General features: G+C 36.4%; 1 protein-coding gene across 1 annotated transcript in view; it reads right to left on the reverse strand.

Moving 5' to 3' along the window:
- ABCA12 (ATP binding cassette subfamily A member 12) overlaps nt 1-16,198 on the reverse strand; it is a 200,977-nt gene that overhangs the window by 47,315 nt on the left and 137,464 nt on the right. The window contains exons 24-31 of the mRNA XM_055573389.1: nt 8,800-9,129; nt 7,677-7,746; nt 7,457-7,591; nt 6,289-6,435; nt 5,193-5,379; nt 3,058-3,276; nt 1,648-1,844; nt 669-829 (exon numbers count right to left, since the gene is read on the reverse strand). Coding sequence (XP_055429364.1) covers nt 669-829; nt 1,648-1,844; nt 3,058-3,276; nt 5,193-5,379; nt 6,289-6,435; nt 7,457-7,591; nt 7,677-7,746; nt 8,800-9,129 — 1,446 coding nt within the window. The remainder of the gene's footprint in view (nt 1-668; nt 830-1,647; nt 1,845-3,057; nt 3,277-5,192; nt 5,380-6,288; nt 6,436-7,456; nt 7,592-7,676; nt 7,747-8,799; nt 9,130-16,198) is intronic.

Below are 16,198 nucleotides of genomic sequence, written 5' to 3' on the forward strand. Positions count from 1 at the left end.
TTTTCTGTTTTGGGAGTCACATTAGGATGATAAGATATAAAATAAATGAGAGTAGTCATAGCATAAACATCTTGCACAACACAGATAAATAGCACTATTTGAGATAGTAAGGGAGCCTTAGAAACTAAGCATTTTTGTTCTTTGAAGATGTGAAAGCATCACTGGTCTGGCTGAATTAGTCTCCACATTACCAGTCGAGGAACACTGATCAGAAAGTGAATATGTGACTGCATATTCCTTCATTTGCTTTTTATAGAGCAGAAAATCTAATTTTTAGCCTTACAGGCTGAAATGTAGGGGAACTAACAGGCTGATCATTCATCAGTAGCCTTAAGTATAGACTTTATCTAGTACATTGGTTCTCAATGTGCAATCCCAGACCAGCAGCATCAGTGTCATATGGGTAATGTGGACCTTGGTAGAAGTGTAGTAAATTCTAGAACCCCTTCCCAGATCTACTGAATCAGAGACACTCGAAGGTGGAGCCAGAAGTCTGGATTTAACCAAGACCTTCAGTGGTTCTGAAATTTGCTCGAGTTTGAGAAACATGAATCTAACTTATTAATAGTGAATTTTAGCAATGTATGAAGTTGGACAGATTCTACTTCTGTTTCATACCAAACTGAATTTATGACCCTACAATGAGGTATAGTTTCTCTCCTACAAACCTTTTTCTTGGTGAGTGTGAGGTGATACCCATCTCCAAATGCTTCCTTGAGATAAAACGGTGACCCGCAGCAGCGCAGCCCTCCTTGCTCCAGGAAGGCAATGCGGTCACTCAGAACTTCAGCCTCATCCAAGTGGTGCGTCGACAGAATGATTGTTCTGTCTTGAAAACACAGAGAACAACCCAAAATGAAAAATGAAGCTACAGTTGCCAAGATATACTGAGTTAAAATAAGTAAATACTGTGATTTATGGAGAGTCACATTTTATGAGCTAACTGAAACACTGATCAGAGGGGCTTCCAAAATGATCAAAGAGAAATTCAGAAGGGGTGTTCCTAAATACCTGAGGCGGGTTGTGGGGGGTGTTCTTATAAGTTGACAGCAAATATGCTCTAAGGCTAAATGTCCATACTCTGTAGTGGGGGCTGCTGCTGCTGAGTCACTTCAGTCATGTCCGACTTCTGTTAATCCCTTATTCTGTTCCCTTGGCTTCACTTCCATTCTCTCTTTCTGTCTCTCTCTCTCTCTTCCCCTCCCTCCTTTTCTTCACTATGAAAAAGCAGTAATTTTAAAGACTTCTTGAAAATTTCTCTCTGATTAATCCACTCCACTCTGATTGCTTCTTTGCCTCACATCCTGCTAGCACTTATTTAGTCTGTTTTCAGTTTATTTTCGTTTGTGTATGTTTGGTATCTCTAATTAGATTCTAAGCTCCTCTAGGCAGAATTTGGAACTTCTGTTGGATTTTCACACTCTTACAAAGGTCAGTTAAGTGCTCAATTCACAGTGGGCTCTACATAATTATACACTAATTGATCCAGAAATTTAGCTAGGAGAAGACAAGACCTGGGAAAAGGAAGAGCACACCTTAGATGTTTAACAGAGATTATAAACAGAAAAGACTTCAACTTGTGTGCTTACATCCCAGAAGGCAAAACTATAACTGCTGGCTGGAGAAGTTATAAGAAGGTACTCATACCAGTTTTGTTCTTGGATATAACATCCCATATACTTCGCCGAGAACATGGGTCAACACCAGTGGATGGTTCATCCAGAATTACCACCCTTGATCCTCCGATGAGAGCTATGGATATGGATAACTTCCTCTTCATTCCTCCTGACAGTGTTCCAACTCTCTTATGACGATGGCTATATAGTCCAGTATCTTTTAAAGTCCTTCAGAAATGATGGACAGTGGTTATGTTTTACAGACAGAGTATTTGAATTTTGGAAAAATACAAAAAGCACCCTAAATAAGAGGTATTCATTGAACAACTATTATGTGCTCAGCAAGGTAAACTATTGAGGATTCACGACATAGTTTTCTGTTGTTTATCATCTAGTTGGAGGTATAAAATTAACACTAAGAAAACACCATAAGGACTATATGGTTCATTATTTTATTCATTCATTTGACAAGTATTTATATAGAGAGTCCCTGCCTGTTTTCTGCCAGACTGTGTTTTAGGTGCTGTGGAACAGCATTGAGCAGATAATGTTCCTAACCCATGAGGAGATGATGATATAGTATAGTTGTGTATCAGGAATAATGCAGGGGAAATTCAGTTGATAAACATATTCCCAAGAAGATTATAATTTTCTATTTTATAAGTGTAATAAAAAAACAAATAACACCGGCTATATGAGATGAGTGCCTGGGGTGTGCTATTTTGGGCATCTGTTTCACACATGGTGGCTCGCTCAGAGAAGGTGACGTTTGAGCAGGGACCAGAAGGGGCAGAGTAAGTCTAAGGGCTGTCTGGGAAACGCTGCTGTATGTAGTGGGAACATGGGCAGCCCGGAGGCAGGAGCAGGCCCAGCGTAACTGAGCGTGCACCTGGGCGAGCATGCCTGGAGCAGAGTGAACGCGGAAGCAGAAGGAAATAAAATCAAAACCGAACTTGAGGGCAGGTCAGGAAGAGTCTCACAGGCCTCGATAAGGACATTCCTGAGTTTCACACTGAATGTGGTGAGAAACCATTAGAGGGCTTTGACAGAGGAGTGACATGGTCTAATCTGTAGTTTAAAAAGGTCACCCTGACTGTTCTTTGAAGAATAGACTGTACAAGGGAATGTAGAAGCCAGGGGTCCAGTTAAGACTTGTATGGTGGCCATGGAGATTGGAAACAGAGGAATGGGGGCAATACAAGACCAGAAACGAAGGCAGCTATTTCCAGTGTAATAACTGGCTGCTGAGGAGAATGTATACAATTCTCATAGGCCCTTATACAAACCCATAGGCCCTTAAATGTACACAATAGCAGAAAAGTAGAAAAACTGAAAACAATTGTTTCCTGAGAAACTGTTTCCTACTGGTATTATTATTGTAACTTGACATCTTTTTGAGAGAAGTTAACCAGCACATGTTCTCATTCCTGTCATATCTGACCTTTTCACTTCTTCATGCAGCTGCTTTTTAGTCCAGTGAGGAACTTTGATGGAGCCGTAGAGGAGAAGGTGCTCCTTGGTGGTGAGGTAACTGAACAAGACATCATGCTGCATGCAGACGCCCATGTTCTTCCGCACAACGTGCAGATCTGTTCTGATATCTTTTCCATAAACAAAGATGGTACCTGCCGAGGCCCCAAACAGTCCAGTCAACATGGAGCTGGAAATGAAGAAACCATAAGTTAGGTGTGAACCAAAACTTTGATCTAGGTTTTTGGACTAAATATATCTCTGTTGTTAGCAAAAAATGTTACGGTGTATCTTCCCAGGGCAGGTCAAGCTATGAAGTAAAATCGGATTAATTGGGAGTAAAAATTAAAATTGCTTTTAAGCTTCCAATACTTTAGTGTTACAGAAGCACTGCATGTGATGATGATGGTGGTGGTGGTGGCAATAATGACAGAAAGGGTTGGGCTTTTTAACTGCAAATGCACTCCCTCCTTCAGCAAGCTCCCACACATCCCTGGCATCAGGTAGTTCTCATAGGCCATTAAGCCTCAAATTTCTATTTCGCACGTGAACTTTGGTCATCTTCAGTCCCCCAGTCTGCCCTGTGACTAGAATATTCTCACCTACAGAACTCATCGTATTTCAGATGGTCAGTAAACTGAGCAGTTATTTAATATCCATCTTCTCCACTAAAATATAAGCCCCATGAAGTCAAGGAAAGGACATATATATATATTTTTTTTGTACCACTCTTACCATCTAACTAGTATCTTACACATAACAGATCTTAAAGGACTATTGTGGATTAAATAGGGAATCAATACAATGTGTGATTCTTCCCATAAAAATGCATTAAAATCAAATAATGTATTTCTTTATATATTCCTTATACTCAGAAAACTACAATGGGGACTTTCTCAGCTAAAATGATAGCCTCATCAAAATCCTTCTCCATCCCTTTTCTTTATTGTCCTCTTATTGCTTATTAGAGATCTTAATTTTTAAGCACTATATTCTCAGCATGGCAACCCACTCCAGCATTCTTGCCTGAAGAATCCTCATGGATAGAAGAGCTTGGTGGGCTACAATCCATAGGATCACAAAGTTGGACACCACTGAAGAGACTTAGCACAAACACAGTACATTCTCACTAGAAAGCCAACTCTGCATTGAAACAGGTCGTATAAATGAGAGCAGCTGCATGTTTGCTCTTTTCATAACTCTCTTTTGTCCCCTTTTAATTACTTAAAAATATGTTTTGGCAGTCACTGAGCTTACTCATGATGACAGTAAACAGCATATCTGACAATGGATACTTTTTCCCAAATAAGACAAGAACACCAGCAGCATCTTAGAGCTCACTCCAAGCAAAGCCTAATGGAGCACTGGAGGTGAGTCACAGAAACAATTTCAACACAATGTCACTTTTAAAACCATTCAAATCTTTTCTCCATCAGGACACAGGAAAATGCTAGTTAAGTGAAGAGAGAGGAAGAACAGCCCATGTACTGTTTGTGAACTTTTGATCTATATCTGATAGCTAGTGATTCTCTTCTTTTTTCCATGAATCAAGGCAAAGGATCCATTTAATAGAGCAGATGGGGCTGAGTGTGTTTATACCAAGATTTGTGAATCCAAACTGGTATACAGGCCAGGGTAAAAATGCAAATAAGTGAAACAGACTGACTGTATGAGGCAGTAAAGTTGGTGGGGAGCAGGGATGAAGAACTGTCATTAAACCCGCTTTAAGAACAGTCACTAATAAGTCCAAAACAATTGTCTCTATCTAAGCCTGTAGGTCCAATGTTTCCAAAACTTTCTAATATTTAAGAGATGACAGGAATGTTTATTTTTATTTGAAAACTCTCCTATTTTTATTTGAAAACTGGCACAGAAATAAAATATTTTGAGAAGTAATAGTGGGCCAATATTAGGTAGACCAAAATGAACCTATCTGGTGGGTCTGATCCAGACTTCGAGCTCACAGGCTGAAACTTGCTTCTACAGTAAGCAAGTTGAGGTATCTTAATCCATCTGGGAGCTGTAACAACTCTATTTTTATGAAAGAATTGGGGAAATATTAAGTAATATGCTTCCATGACACCTAAGTATTGAAAAGTAGCATACATGGTGGTAGTCTTCCCGGCTCCATTGGGCCCCAGCAATGAAGTAATATGACCTTCATAGAAGTTCAGATTGAGGTTATCAACAGCAATTTTTGAGCCATAGATCTTTGTGACCCCATGCAGAGCAACCCCAACTGTGAGATCTTTAGGTTCAGGCTCAATGTTGGAGGAAAATTTGTATTCAGGACCTGGAGAGAAATCAAGAGAAGAGTTGTAAGCTCACAAGGAAAGAAAATGCAGCTAGATTTAGACTTTTCCTTAATTAAAAACCAAAGACTATAGACACAAACCTCAAAGTAAAAAAATAATTCCAGATATAAATGGTCTATTATAGTCTTCCACCTTCTCACTTGTTTTAAAAACGAATGAGAGTGTTGGAACCACACTCTAAGGTTTATATTACCTGTCTCTGTCAGAAAAAGAAGTTTCAGAATATAGTATCATAATACTGAATTCTCCTTTATTCAAATCAAAGATCTCAAAAATTCAAAATACAAGTTTAAGGCTTGGTCTTCCAATTGAACAGGGTGATACTTATGTATAGAATAAATGTCTATACTTGGTGGACAATGCTTACTCAGATCTGTGGTTATAGAATCAGTTCATTAATTACTCTCTACATTTCCTTTATGCATCGCATATGGCTCATCCTTACTTTATAAAACTGACACTGCTCACCCAATGTCAGTAAGTCACAAGCCTTAAATTGTTTGTTCTTTCTTGGTAATGGGTTATGCTAAATTATCCATACTTGTTACTTGGTTACTCCTTATGACTAGTGACAGATGGCTGGAGTGAGGGGTGCAGACTGTGGCCAAGGAACAAAATTTTTCTCTGTGTGAATCTAACTGGACCACAAAGGGATCTGCAATCTTGGCCTAATTAGCACCATATGCTAACCAACTGAGTTAATGAACCCAGAAAAAGCCACGATTAAATCTCCCTACGAGTCCAAACACATATGTGTACACATATTCATCCATGACTAAAAGGATGATAATTTTGCCATTTAGAAAAACATAATTAAAATCACTAGTCATGTAAATTTTACATCACTTCTCTCATAATAATGCATGTTGTTGGCCTACTTGTCTTACTGGCAGATGGGTTGGTGTTTTGCATCATGATATTAGTAAACATAAGCCCATTGCTTTTCTCATGATTCACTTCTGCACATCCCAATCGTTCTTTCCAATAGGAAGGAAGGAATGGAAAATACCACGGAGCTGCCATACCATATGTACCTGTAACACAAATGTATTAGGAAAAGTAGTTTTAAATCGATTGTTAACATTAAGCATCAGTTGGGGAAGGAGGAGGGAGGAGGGTTCAGGATGGGGAACACATGTATATCTGTGGCGGATTCATTTTGATATTTGGCAAAACTAATACAATTATGTAAAGTTTAAAAATAAAATAAAATTTAAAAAAAGAAAAAAAAAACATTAAGCATCAGAAGTTAAATAACAGTATTTACTATGTAGTACTTAGGAAATATTTTCATTTTTTTGATACTATATAAAACTAAAGTTGTCTCAGTTTCCAAAGTAAAGTAAAAAAGAAAGCCAGTTTTTAATTCTTTCCTTTACAAACAGCTTCAGTGGTACAGTTATACACTATAAAATTTAATCATTGTAAATGCAGAGTGTGATGATTTCTAGTAAATAAAGTTTTGCAACCAGAACAACAATCCCCAGATTCCAATAACTCCAAAAAGTTATCTCATGTGCTTTGCAAATAATCCCTGGTTTCAACCCAAGTCAGAAGCAATCACTGATCTGCTTTGTCTCCACATTTTTCTCTTTTACAGAAATTTTATATAACTGGAATAGAGTAACAATCTTTCATTCATTCATAGAATCAAAAATGTGCAAATATAAATAAGACTTAATGGAAAAACTTCTGAGCATGTTGAAGTTTTAACCATTTGAGACCTTGGAGGGGAACCCCACTAGTCTTGTTCCATTAAATTTGATAAATTTTCCTTAAAATTAGGAGACTTGATTTTTGCCTTTTATAATATCTCATACTCCCATTTGGAAAGACTGGACTCCATGCTTCTTAATTCATTCTATCCTTTAAAGGAATATCAGAGGAAAAACTTCAACAGTGCATTATCTCAGGCTGGAAAATTTTGGTTAGTTTTGGGATGGAAGTATTTTTGGAGATGATATTTGGCAAATAAAATATTAGAAAATATATATTAGCAGTTTTATAATGATGACAATCATGAAAAGCATGTATGTGTAGGAAGAATGATCATACCTGGGAAAACGTTCCGGACATACCAAGCAATAAGGAAATAAATGAAAGAGTCAGCGAGGATTAGACAGCACAGCCAGCCAAATGAAGTGGTGTCATCCTGAACTGGGGAACTGTACATATTTTCCCACTGAAGACCTAAGTGAACACATACGTTTATTCTTCCGTGATACATTCTGTAGGTGTGAAAGATAAAATCCAGTTGAAAAGAAAGTGAACCTACCGATGCCTTGCTCCTCGTAGCGTGCAATGTACTGACCTGCATAACTGAAAGCTGTTGGAGACAGCAGGCTCTGTGAATAGAATCAACCACAATGATAGTTCTTGTAGGTTTCATACATTTCACCCAGAGAGGTCTTAACCTACTTCAAACTTTGGGCCCGTCTATAGGTAAAACTGACACTAACTCTGATCATATTTAAAAGCACAGAGGTCTCTTACCAAGCACACTACAACTTTGGAGGAAGAGGGGAGGCAATCACAGAAAACAAAAGAAGGAAAATTATAACTTGGAAAATATTTGTCAAAAATCCAAAATACATATCTAAACTTACTAAATGTTGTTCAGCAATTTACAAAACTGGTAATTATAGAGTAATGCAATGTTAAGATTAACATCAAATGAAAGGTTAGGGGCCAGAAGATGTTTTTACTTCATAGATTGTCTTCAAGTAATAGAAGTTTTATGCATGAAAATATATTAAAATATCAATTGAGTACTTATAATGCAACAAATAAAAATTTAAATGTTGTTTAAATACAAGGTGGCCAATGTCAAATGAAAGTTATTTGTCCCTATTTCCACGAACAACAAAGTTCTAATATGAGACTCAGTCAATGGTGAACTTAACTTCTGCTTTCCAAATTTCAATATCAGTGAACTTAATGTTTTCATTAAAGTTCTTAAATTAATTTGGTACTTTGAATTGAAAAAGCAGAAAAGAACTCAAAATTGATTGTATGCTATCAGTGCATTTGTTTTTATGCCTGTAGGTTACATGTCATAAAAACCACAAGAATTAGTCATATATGAGAACAATGCCAGTAATAGAGGTTCTAAGATATTTATGGAACTGGGCCAGAGATAAGTCAGAATTCTTGATGATCTTCAAAGCATGATATATTACATTCTAACTGCTCTTTCTTACAGCATCATCTATTATGATTTTAGAAACAGTGGAGGAAAAGTTTTCTTTTCATAGTCTTATGCTTGTATGGTAGACAATGATTAGGACAGTTATGCATATTTTGTAATTACTGCATTTGTACATTTAGAGGGTCTAAACACACACACAAAAGTTCATTCCTTTCATACCCTGGCCATTCAGTTGTGACAGCTGACTTACCATGAATACTTTTATTACATAGCTCAACTCATTTTCAACTGTAATCAGAACAATAAATGGAAAAAAGGCAATGATGTAAATGAGGCTTCCGATCAGAGCGGCAATGTTGGTGCTGTTGAAGAAGACACTGATCAGATAGCTCATGGCGATAACCGAGAAGCTGTAGTCCGAAAAATACAGGAACAAAATGAACCCATTTGTTTTAGGAAGAATATTGCCAAACTTGAGTATGATGATGAGGATGACAATGGTAATCAGTAAAAATGCAACACTCTCTATGAGCCAGGCGAAAAAGTGGCTGCAGGAGTTCACGCCCATCATCTTCATGTACTGTAAAGACAAAAACGTGTTAGTCTCTTCTTAAGCTAATATATTCTCAGATGACAATTACTCCTGTACCATTTCAAAATGTTCATGAGACTCTTCAAACACATGAAACTAGGCATTTTAACGATGTTTCTCAGGATAGCATTTGTCCACGCTCACTATGTGACATTAACATGGCTATTTATTTCAGTCCATCTTAGATTGTAGCTCCCAGGCTGCCCCAATGTAATGAATGATTTGGATGGTGAGGTTTGTTTTATTTTTTTGACAAGCTCATTTTATAACTGGTATCTAAGTGATGTTTCCAGATTAGTTGAGAATAGACACAAAAATTTATGTTATCCCCTGCAGAATTTTACAACATGAATTTGATATGTGTGCACGTAAGAATATTTCAAGTTGGTGAAAACTCATGATTTATTTCAAATTCAATGTATGGACTGAGATAATAAAACTCCATTATTTTCAACTAAACATTAATGAAAAATGCAATAATTATTCATATTCCTGTAATAAATAAAGTAGACCAGATTCCTAAGATGTTAAACTATGCAAGCTTTGAAGAAGACTTTCTGCTTTTTGGCATAATTTCCCTATCCTTAAAATCACTAACAATCTAGGTCAGGTTTGTTATCTTTGTTTTCCAAAAAAATTATAAAAGTCCATGCACCCAAAATGAACACATGCATCTCAGATAATCTACACCTCTCTCTCAACTGGTATTATGTATTATCTCAGTGATATCCTTAGTGGTCAAGGCATTCCATCAAGGTGGAAAGACAGACCAACATGAGGTGTTTTTGTGTTAACTCAAAAGGATTCTGAATGATCTGAAGCCCCCAGGACCTTGGGTGTTTTGAATCAGTGACTTGAGTTTGTACCCGGTTTCTAGTTGTAACAACTCTTGATTAATAGTAAGTTTATGAATCTAATATTCCATCTTAAAAAGAACAAAATAAATGTTCCACTAACAGCTTTGTAATCCACTATTTTTTTTTTTTTTTGAAAAATCAAGGACGTACAATGTCCTCCCCTTTAAATCTAACTTGTCTAGGAAAAAAAAATAGGGAATGTGCCAAATCTTTTACTATACAAGCAAAATATGATTTTTACTTTCTGCCTTTGCAATTTATCACATTTTGATAACTTTGTTGCTCCAGTTGTTACCATGGAAACAGCTACCTGACTGCCACTAGTCTAAGCTGTGGGCCTTAAGCTAATCACCACTAAGGAAGTCCCATGACTTCTCCTCTTAACTTTGCCCTTTTCCTCACTCTCTTCTCTCCCTACTACTCCTTTCCTCCCAGACCCTGCACACTTTACAGCAAAGACTCAACCTATGTTTCTATAGGAATAGATGTGTGTGTCAAAGTAAAAAAAAAAAATCAGCATGGAGTGAAGATTCACTATGGAAGGTTTTATCCAATTGCTATGTATCTATCATTGAAAAGAAAATTAGATTTTCGTGTGAAAGAGACCTCATAGATCTTATTTTAGCAATTTCCCTGTATCCCACCCAATTTGAAAAATTACTGTGTCATGTTTGATGCCTTCATTTCAGAGATACCAATTCTTTTTTGTATTTTGGCCTTTCCCATTATTTGTATTTTGATGTTTTTAATGTTTTTAATGTTATTTGAATATAATTATATGGGAAGTTATAGAACCCATGTAACTATCCGAAAGCTGATATTCACCACTTAATTTCATTTGGCCTATACAAAAATTTTCTCCTCCACCCAACAGCAATGTATGTCAGGAGGAGGCAGTACCACTATATTTTACAAAGTGGATATAAAGTATCCAGAATGCTATCAAGGACATGAAATGGAGCTGACTTCATGTTTATAAATGTGTTTTCCTTCCCTGACAGTAGATAGCTTCAGTATAAAACATTTATATATCTAGAAAATTCTCCATTCATAGCCTTGTTAAAAATAATTTAGCAAACCCAAAGAGCAGGCATGAAGGTGTTTATCGTAGTAATTTGGAAGTTTTCAAGGCTCAAGATCAGATTTCTATTCCCAAGAATTGGTAAAAGTTGGAGACTGATCATTGCTTTTTATCAAAACAGAACAGATTAGGTGCCTCCAACAGTGTTTACTACTTAGCATTCTAGCATCAAACTTCAGAGTTAAACTTCAGGATTTTATGCCATGAGAAGAACAGCTGTTATACATAAAGAAAAAAAGCAATGAGTGCATGTAGGTCATCCATAAATTATCCAGATTCACTGCCAACTTTGTGATAATCAACAAGACCAAGCTTGCTAATGGAAGGTGGCCCACAGAGAACGATGGGCTGTGCTGTCTTGGATGTCGTTGGAGTCTCCTCAGAGTGACAGATGCAAGTGCCAGCTTGTAATCAAACAGCCACTTGTCTCAAGTCTCCCAAACCTGCTGGAGCAATTCATCAATATCTGATAACCTGTTGCTCAGGAAAACCCCTCTACACAGTGATCAAACTCTGCTCCAGTTCTCAGCAGGAAATAATGAGAAGAAAGAGATTCTGTGAGATTTTAGACAAATGAGTCATCACATTCAAGAGAAGCTTATGCACAGGGACTGACATTAAATACTGTCAAGAAAAGAAATCATAAATATACATATATTTACTTGACAGCAAGTTTTCATTCAACAAGAATGTCAAGAACTGGTTAATAATATTTTTGTACTTCAAATTTTATATTCTCTTATAGATATTTATGTTATTGTTTTTAGTAGGATATAAAAGATATTGTGATCATTACTTGGAATATTCCATATTCTTACTAGTAGGATGAATAGTATATACCAATAAGACATAAAAAGGAGTAAACTGGTATTCAAAAAAAGGGGACAAAATTGCCTCAAGTGAAGTACCACAGAACTACAGACTTTTGCATAATTTTTGGCAATCATTCTGCAGACTATAGATATTTTAGGATACCTGTCTGAATTGAGAGACAGAACTCCAAAATTTTGTCTCAAACTGAATATAAACAATGAAATCCCCATAAATGACTTATTTTAGACCAAATAGATGAAAATAACCATAAAACCAAGAACACAGTGTGAAAAACAACTCTTCTGTGTGATATAAAATCAGCCTTTGTATAGTTTTATATTTTAATTTTTAAAAGCAAGAAATGCAGAATAAAGCTCAACTGATGGGCATTTTGAAATAGTTTTCTAACTATATGATTAATTTTATCAGTAAACTTATTGGGCATTAGTATTTGTACTAAGTCTCTTTAACAAGTTAAAGGAATTTACTAGAATCATACCATAATGAGGTCAAAGATGAATGCCTTCATTGAATTAGCAACTGACTTGATTTCTCTGTCTAAATGTGAGAACAATTACAGAAGGAAAAAAGATGTTTTGTTCTGTTTTTTACTTTTTTATTCAATTGGAATGAGAAGGAAGTAAAGAAGGGGCAGCTTTAGATCTTAGTGAATATTAAAATGATAATATTAAGATCTTGAGTTGCTGGTAATTTAAGAGATTGTCCACCATTATCTTCAAAAGTCTTAAGTAGTCTATGCTACTAAAATAAAATTGGGAGAGGGAAGTTAGCTACGATATGGAAAAGGACTAGTCAGAAGTGCTAAAGAACTGTTAACATATCTTGATTGTCCTCACCACATAAAAGAACAGATAACTACATGATGTGAATAGAGATATAACATAATTCTAGGGTGTTAAATATTACTGCAAAACATAAATGTATCAAATCAGCAATTTGTACACCTTAAATTTGCATAATGTAATACATAAATTTTCAGTAAAAAATAAATAGAATAAAATAAACAAGCTCTTAATTAAAAAAAAAAGTTTAGCATGGCAAAGTTCAAGAAATGGCATGCCTTGTAATTATCATTAACCAAAAATTACTCTAACTAAATACAACACAGAGATAAACACACACACACACACTGTTGGGGTTAAAAAAAGCCAGTCCAGATCCACCATTCACTAATCTATAGTCTTTAGCAAGTCATCTATCTCTTTCTGGGCTCAGCTTTTTCATCTCGAAAAAGGAGGAAGCTAGTTTAGAACTGTCAGGGGTGGAAGGAGGTGAGCAGGTGTATTAGGAATATTTTGCTTCCATTAATTCATCTCACAAATAGATCATATTCCTTTAAATTTAGGACACTGCTAATTTAAAGATGTGTCATTACTTTAACTGCCACCAAGAAAGAAAAATCGCTGCCAAATGAATTATGACACCCTATCAAATATATCTCAATTTCAGAAGCTTTAAAATGTGAACAAAAAATCATTATCTTCGAATTGATAAAAAATGAATAATTGAATGCCTCTTCTGTTCTGGCAGTGAGAAAGTACATTCTGGAAATATAATGCTGAATAAAGTCTAGATGACATGACTCAAAGAGTTTAGGGATTGGGCACAAATGAATATGAACTGAAAGACTCAAATCCTGATGTCTGATTCCAAGTTCAATAATCTTCCACTATGTAACTTTGACTCCCAAGACGAGCTGGTTAAATTTTCAAAGTGGATGCCTGTAAAATGAAGACACAGAGCTACCAAACAGAAACTAGTTCACCATTAAAAATGCCTTTCATATCTTCTATTGAGAAAAACTCTTTATTGAGCTTTGATATTTTTTGGTGACATCCATAGATACACTCAGAGAGTTCTATTTTCAAGCCAAAATAACACAATATGCATGTATTATACACACACACATATAGAATAGACAGATACATAACACATGTATATACACATGTACATATATGCTGCATTTCTAACATTTTAAGGTAGATATTTATTTTGCTGTAGAAAAGAACTCAGAGTCTATCACAGTTTTCTACTTCAGAGGTTTCCTTTAATTTGTAAAGATTCACTTCGGAGTACTAGGAATCAGACAGAAAAATATAAGGTACAAGCTTGCAACCAAAGTTATGGTTCAGGATGTGAATTTGAGCTTCTAAACTGGGGTTAAGAAAAGATTGTACACAGTCCTGAAAACAACACGGCTCAAACAAGTTGATGAGACTTTTACTAAACTATAACTGAAATATAAAAACACAGCTGAAGGTTACCTTAGGAAGCATCACTACGAACAAAGCTAGTGGAGGTGATGGAATTCCAATTGAACTACTTGAAATCCTGAAAGATGATGCTGTGAAAGTGCTATGCTCAATATGCCAGAAAATTTAGAAAACTCAATAGTGGCCAAAGGACTGGAAAAGGTCAGTTTTCATTCCAATCTCGAAGAAAGGCAATGTCAAAGAATGCTCAAACTCCACACAATTGCACTTATCTCACACGCTAGTAAAGTAATGCTCAAAATTCTCCAAGCCAGGCTTCAACAATACGTGAATTGTGAACTTCCAGATGTTCAAGCTGGTATTAGAAAAGGCAGAGGAACCAGAGATCAAATTGCCAACATCTGCTGGATCATCAAAAAAGCAAGAGAGTTCCAGAAAAACATCCATTTCTGCATTATTGACTATGCCAAAGCCTTTGACTGTGTGGATCACAATAAACTGTGGAAAATTCTGAAAGAGATGGGAATACCAGACCACCTGACCCGCATCTTGAGAAATCTGTATGCAGGTCACGAAGCAACAGTTAGAACTGGACATGGAACAACAGACTGGTTCCAAATAGGAAAAGGAGTATGTCAATGCTGTATATTGTCCCTGTGCTTATTTGACTTATATGCAGAGTACATCATGAGAAATGCTGGGCTGGAGGAAGCACAAGCTGAAATCAAGATAGCTTGGAGAGATGTCAATAACCTGAGATATGCAGATGACACCACCTTTATGGCAGAAAGTGAAGAAGAACTAAAGAGCCTTTTGATGAAAGTCAAAGTGGAGCGTGAAAAAGTTGGCTTAAAGTTCAACATTCAGAAAACAAAGATCATGTCATCCAGTCTCATCCCTTCATGGCAAATAGATGGAGAAACAGTGGAAACAGTGGCAGACTTTATTTTTTTGGGCTTCAAAATCACTGCAGATGGTGATTGCAGCCATGAAATAAAAAGATGCTTACTCCTTGGAAGGAAAGTTATGACCAACCTAGATAGCATATTAAAAAGCAGAGACATTACTTTGCCAACAGAAGTCCATGTAGTCAACATTATGGTTTTTCCAGTAGTCATGTATGGATGTGAGAGTTGGACTATAAAGAAAGCTGAGTGCCAAAGAATTGATGCTTTTGAATTGAGGTGTTGGAGCAGACTCTTGAGAGTCCCTTGGACTGCAAGGAGATCCAACCAGTCCATCCAAAAAGAGATCAGCCCTGAATTTTCATTGGAAGGACTGATGCTGAAGCTGAAACTCCAATACTTTGGCCACCTGATGCAAAGAGCTGATTCATTTGAAAAGACCCTGATGTTGGGAAAGATTGAAGGAGAGAGGAGAAGGCGACGACAGAGGATGAGATGGTTGGATCATATCACTGACTCAATGTATATGAGTTTGAGTGAACTCTAGGAGTTGGTGATGGACAAGGAGGCCTGGCATGCTGCAGTCCATGGGGTCGCAAAGAGTTGGACACTACTGAGCAACTGAACTGAACTGAACTGAAGAAGTATAGGCTCAAACTCTAGGACAACCCTCTAAGTCTGATGTTGAGCTAACAAAAACATGAAGCAGTGTTTTGTACTTTGTAAGGAGAAATAATCAATTGCCTAAAAGCACAGGAAATGTAAGTCTGAAAAGTACAAGGGCTAACAGGTTACTCTAATCTCATTATTTCAGATTGTCAGGCAGGCCTTGCAATAATTAGTGTGCCCTGGTTTTGAAACATTTCCCCTATCTTTTCACTTAACTTCATGAGTGTAAGAATGGGTTCATTATAGGATTAGCAGATAAAATAATTCTATTGCAATACAATCCAAAATTCACACAATGCTGTTTCATAAATCTTAAAAAGAAGTAAGATATTTTGGATTTGGGGATAATGATGAAGAACATGCTCCAGAAGAGATCATGCTTTACATCCCAAGTCATGTCTTTCATTGTCATATTATTAACATAATCAGTAGCATAACATGAAATTCTTAGTCTCTATAAATCACAATTCAGTGAGAGAGAACTGAAGGAGACCAATG

The sequence above is a fragment of the Bubalus kerabau genome, chromosome 3 (genome assembly GCF_029407905.1).
Source record: "Bubalus kerabau isolate K-KA32 ecotype Philippines breed swamp buffalo chromosome 3, PCC_UOA_SB_1v2, whole genome shotgun sequence".
NCBI classification, from domain to species: Eukaryota; Metazoa; Chordata; class Mammalia; order Artiodactyla; family Bovidae; genus Bubalus; species Bubalus kerabau.